The sequence below is a fragment of the Eptatretus burgeri genome, chromosome 18 (genome assembly GCF_056783735.1).
Source record: "Eptatretus burgeri isolate ZD-2024b chromosome 18, Ebu_testis_v1, whole genome shotgun sequence".
NCBI classification, from domain to species: domain Eukaryota; kingdom Metazoa; phylum Chordata; class Myxini; order Myxiniformes; family Myxinidae; genus Eptatretus; species Eptatretus burgeri.
Genome location: NC_140978.1, coordinates 46,297,492 through 46,303,491, shown reverse-complemented (window position 1 = coordinate 46,303,491; position 6,000 = coordinate 46,297,492). Strand labels below are relative to the sequence as shown.

Sequence of the window (6,000 nt, the reverse complement as noted above, 5' to 3'; positions counted from 1 at the left end):
ACACATACAATTTCAGTACTTTTGAGTGACATGGGACCTTTAAAGTAAATAGGTATAATCGGCTTAGTTATGATTCGTTATTTCTTTAAATTATCAGATTTCACAACAGATTTCGACACTTACTTAGTCCGGATAATATTCGATCCTAAAAAGCGAAATATTTCAATGACATACTTTAACTAGTCCGTGAGAGTAAATCGTGGAAAATCATCTCATATTGGGCATGAAATTGCTCCAAGCTCCTAATTTGAAAACTTATAATACTTTCAAAAGCGATGTATACAATGATTGATAACTGTGATAAATAGGTATTCGATATGAGTGAGGAAAGTGAAAAAAAAAACTATCGTTAAGAAATCGTTGCAGCCTGTTCCAAGTCAAGGCATGGTTGAGCAGGCCAAAAAACATGGCGGCTTCAAACCCCAGCGAGGTTACCCAGGAAACGCCTGAAGACCCAAGGAGCGAGGTGGCTGAGGATCGCCTGATGAAGAATATAATTAAATAATGCCGTTAATTATCTTCAAAAAGAGTGTTTTAATTAACCCAAACACCCAATTTACACTCTGAACTACCTTGGAGTTTTCTTCATATGCATGCAAAGTTTCAGGCTGCTAAGTTTTATGGTTTTGGAGTTATGGAGACAGACAGACAGACAGACAGACAGATACACACATTTCCAAATAAGAGTTTCGATCGATGTAAAACTACACCGACGTACACCAATATCTTTATACATGTAAAACTACACCGACGTACACCGTTATATTAAAACATGTAAAACTACACTGACTTACACCAATATCGTTGTCATGCATGTGTTCAGTGGAAACTCCTCCACGAGCTGAAGCTCAAGGTACCAATAAAACCTGATCTGGATCTGCTTGCCGCCGTACTGATTCGAAAGCCTTGACATTGGCCCATTTCTCATGGAGACATTCCCATGAAGGTAATAACTTCCCCGAGGGGCGGGGGGGGGGCATTCGTTTACAAAACACGTTTGGTTCAAAGGATACTCGAACTATGAACAAGTCATCCTGTTCATTTGATTGCAAACAAAACTTTGCTGTGGCAAATGGACGTGGGTGGAAAAGTTTTGTGAACTCAACATTGATGTTATACAGCTGGTGGGTGTATGCCACGAGCTCACTTGATTCAAAGCGCTCAATCAAGCACTCCAAGGGAGCGGAGAGCTCGGAACCGCTCAACATGGTTGTCGCCATGGAAACAATGCTGGCGTGCAACTCAAGCAAATGCTGTCCAGGCAGTCTTCAGTTTTCGTCATCTCTCCTGACAACGTCCCAAAATGAATGGATGATTTTATTGTGCTAGCAGCAGCTAGAGTACTATAGGAAGAGGAAAAGAAAGAAAACTAAATGGGGGAGTGAGACAGGTTTGGCCAGGGGCTCCCCTATCGGTGGACCTTTCAGTGTGCATTTTGTGGAGGAGTGGAGGGATTCGTACGTTTGTAGATTTTAATGAATTAGGATGAAAAGTAAAAGTAACAATAACAAGAGCTCTAGTGAGCACAATATACGCCCGAACAAGAAGGTATATACAGAATTGTACTACGACATGGAAAACAGCATCCTGGTTGCTATGGCAACCACTTTAGATGACGAACGTATGTCCCGACACACCGTCTCCAGTCTGTACCTATGTACCAAATATGAAACGTGACAGTTGAAAACTTTGGGAGTTAGAGTGCGGACAGGAACGGACGGACGGACAGACTGACGGACGACCGGTATCACAGAATACGCCCCGATATATATATATATATATATATATATATATATATATATATATATATATATATATATATATATATATATATATATATATATATATATATATATATATATATATATATATATATATATATCGGGCGTATAAAAATATAAAAGGCACCTTTAAATGTCATCCTCTGTGATAGCAAAATTGAAGATAGAGCCACCAATCATTTCAAATTCCACTACGATAGCCATTTTTGCTCACATGCTGGAGTGTTCCGTTTGCAAGCGGCTCACTTACCGCTCGCCAAACACCTCCCTTAAAATCGCTTGCTTAGCAAGCAATAGCAAGTCGCTTGCTGTAAGAACAAGACACGGGTATTCTTTAACCTGATTCTAATCATACTCCACACAAATGGGTTTTTACAACCTTTCTGCACAAGGATTATTTAGTGGAGTTTATAGGTCCAGATACACAAAGTTTGGATGAAGTTCGAGGAGCAGATACTCCAACTGTTGGTGGACCCCTTTACCTGCACCTCCTTTCAGCCTGTGGGTACACGACTGCTTCTACAGGGCACAGTGATTGAAATGTGATCAGTTGGTGGGGATGGGGTAACAGCTGCAAAAAGTGTGCACTTACCCCTTTGTTTTCTTGTTGTTCTACACACGGAGATGTGCTCCCTCCTCGGACTCTCCCTGCCATTCAGTCTATTTTTCTCTCCCCCAGTTCAGTGTACATGGTAATTGTGTGTTGTCATAAGCAGGGGTACATTTCTCGTTTGCTCAATAGTGTTTTATGTTATTTTGTATGCAGCCGATAGCTGCCAGTCACATCATTGGTGGCAGTGAGGTTGCGTCACTGATGCAGTGCCCCGTTTCCAGTAAGTTGGTACTCATTTTGCCGACCTCGAAAGGACAACAGGCTGAATCAGCCCACCTGCTGTTATTTCATGGTAGGACAGTGGTTCAAACTCAAGACCAACACAGCCAACACCAGGCTTGCTCAATAGTGTTGACAAATTGTCGACCATGTCTTGGATTCCTGCGCAGACGTGTGACGGAATAAACTGCAGAATAATCCCATTTCAGAACAGAGGTGTTAGAACATGCACAGAAAATGAATGCCAACCTCTCAGGCATTGATTCGGGGAAAATGGCCTGAGTGCACCTTCATCTGTGAATCGCGATCCTCAGCGAGGTCAGTTACCGCCTCAATCGAAAAGTATGGTTTTGGGGTGGGGGAAGGGGGGGAGGCACATTCGAGCAATGATATGCCTATTTTATCCATTGTCAAAAGTGTTCAAAGCAAGTGATAAGCAGAAACAATTACAAGTGTGAATGACTGAGTTTATTTATAGTCAAACTGGAAGGAATGGAACCTTTTCCAGAATGATTGCAGCCAAAGGGTTTGGCAAGCACTCAAATATAGAAAACTTGGAATAAAATGCACAAATTTTAAAAAGCAAATTTAAAATCTTGTACAAAATGTAAAGTGACCACATCTACTTGCTTGTTCTCATTGCAACACCCCCCAATAAAACATCAAATTTGGAGTCAGGTGCTTCCTTTAGAAGCATCACTGCACATCTTGCACCCTCACCAATTACTCCCCTCCATCCATTCTTCAAAAAAAATCACTGGCCAAACCATCCGCTTTCAATTCACCAACCACAGTATTATGGGCCGTTGGCAAGATTCAGAGGTAGAGTCGCTCGAGGTTTCAGCAGCGAAACGCCGTGGTACCTGTGGAAGCCGAACCCCAATCGACAGAGTTTAAAACATTTTAAATCACTCCAAAGTAATATACAGTACCGAAGCAAAGCTTTCGCAAAATCATTAGATAAATTCAAAAGCTTCATCAGGAAAAGCATAAACAATTAAAAGGAATGCTGGAAAGCCTAAAAGACTCACAGGAATCATGGAAATCTAGGCATGACAGAAGTAAATAGACACCTTCAATTCATTCATTTCATCCGTATAAAGCAAGTTTTACTCAGTAATTTGTCCTAATATTTAAGGATTTATTTGCAGAAAACAGTTCCTGGGTCGTGTATGACAATAAACTATGCCTCGAACCCAGGAGCACACGACCTTCGCGATTTTCAAAGAAGACGAATTGTTGGCCAATCAGAAGGTGGAGTCAGCCAGCATCAGATAGCTCAGAACCTTGGAATTCCACTTTCTACGATCAATCAGGTGATTGTGCAATTCATCAGCGAAGGCAAGGAATCCACAGTTTCCCGTTCTGGTCGATCTGGGCCCTCAGAAAGGTGTCTTCGAGCTGTCAAGCGGTCTATTGAGAAAACTCCCCATAACAAGGCAGCAGATGTTGCAGAGGAGGTCCAGGTTAGCTCAAGAACTGCCGTGCGGTACCTTCATCAACTGGGCTACTATGGGAGAGCAGCACGGAGAAAAACTCTTCTTAGACCAGTCAACATTCAAAGGAGAAAGAAGTGGGCTGACTAGATGGCCACCAGACCCTTGGAGTTTTGACAAACTGTCATTTTTTTCAGATGAGTCCCAATTTACTCAATTTTCTGAAAGTGGACACGTATGGGTCTGTAGACTTCCCAGTGAAGAGTTCTCTTTGAACCGATTGCAGCCAACTGTCAAACACGGTGGTTTTTCAGTGATGGTGTGGGAAGCAATCTGGAGCACTGATCGGTCGGAGCTTGTGGAGTGTTGGCAACATCAACTCTACAATATACATTTCTATCCTTGAGGATGGACTTCTCCCTGTCTTCTCCACTGGTCAGATGGTCAAAAAACAACACTGTTCATGGAAGATGGAGCTCCATGCCACATTGCAAAAAAGACCAAAGAATGGCAGGACAGAAATGAGATCAAGCGACTTCCATGGCCAAGTCGGATGGGATCAAGCAACTTCCACTGAACACCTCTGGGTCATAGTGGATCGAGCTCTGTGGAAAAAGTCCAGGAAACCAACATCACGGGTAGAATTGCGAAACCTTTTGCGTGAAGCCTGGGCAGAAATCCCACAAGAGAAAATTTTGGAACTCCTTTGTTCTATGCCTGAAAGAGTAAAAGCGTTGAAATCTGCAAATGGCAAGTCCACAAAATACTCGTGTATGTATTAAAATGGATCAAATATACTTCAAATGTTAAATAAATAAATTCTTTAAAAATCATGGCGTCTGTTTACTTCTGCCATGTGTCTGTATACAATAGCATCCTCCTGTAAAGTTGGAGCAGCCCGAGCACCTGCACTGCTTTGAATAGCAAGGCAGACAACGTGGATGTGCCTCATATTGATATCACAGACTGCAAACTACCATCTTCCGCAAATAGTCCTTTCTTACGAGTTGCGATACGGACTAAACCTTACTTCGACAACTTGTACTTCTCAGGTACGGCCTGTTGCGCATGCTGTGGTGCTGCAAGGTGTGCCTGGTGCAGATCAATGATGCAGGGCCGCAGTTCCTCCAACGTGTAGTTGGTGAAGCAAGCCAAGGACTCTGGCTAGAAAGGGCAGTTAGGAAAGAGCAAAATGAGACCATTTTATGCGTTATAAATTGGCAAGATTACACTTCAAAGCATGAAATGAAGAACGACACAATTGACACATTTCAGGCAAAACCAACATGAGGGTGCCAAAAGGTGAAAATTTTGAAAGGGGGTGTAGACTTTCTGTAAGCACTATAAATATAATCCATGGGGAGACCCTATGTTTGAAGTATCGCATCAATTGTACGAGCTGTTGAAGAGAGAAAAAAAAATTCTGTGAAAATAGACATGGGCATTCAACAGATATGGAGACAGTCGGGGGGGGGGGGGTTAGAATAATCTCAACCCCTTCGGGTGAGATGAATAAACAAGCCAATGAAAACAGAGGGACAGCAATTGAACCGAGAGAGATTTAACATATGAGGAAGGTAAAAAGGACAGTTTCTTCATTATTATTATTATTTGTTTTTAAAGAGTTCATCGACGTGCTGTGTTTGTGTCTGGATGTCCCAACTCCAACAGTCAGTACATCACACACTGATCATTCACCACCTTGCTCTTCCAGGAAACATGAATGTGCATTTCATCAAAACAAAACACATAAATCAAGGCAGTGATTACCTATGCTCAGATTATTTGTTCTGGGACACCCCGAAACAGGTAATCTTGAGTTTTACAAGCTAAACGTGTTTCGATGATGAGGCTTCAGTTTATCAAATTTAAAGGGTTGAGATTACATGCATCAACTACAACGGCATTCGGTAGTGCGCATTCCTCCGCCAGGCTGAACAGTTGAAGTTTT

General features: G+C 42.1%; 1 protein-coding gene across 1 annotated transcript in view; it reads right to left on the bottom strand.

Annotated features, from left to right (window-relative positions):
* Nucleotides 1–3,059: 3,059 nt before the first annotated feature.
* CCNA2 (cyclin A2) overlaps nt 3,060–6,000 on the bottom strand; it is a 61,807-nt gene continuing 58,866 nt past the window's right edge. The window contains exons 8-9 of the mRNA XM_085864148.1: nt 5,080–5,213; nt 3,060–3,476 (exon numbers count right to left, since the gene is read on the bottom strand). Coding sequence (XP_085720274.1) covers nt 3,410–3,476; nt 5,080–5,213 — 201 coding nt within the window. The 3' untranslated portion in view covers nt 3,060–3,409. The remainder of the gene's footprint in view (nt 3,477–5,079; nt 5,214–6,000) is intronic.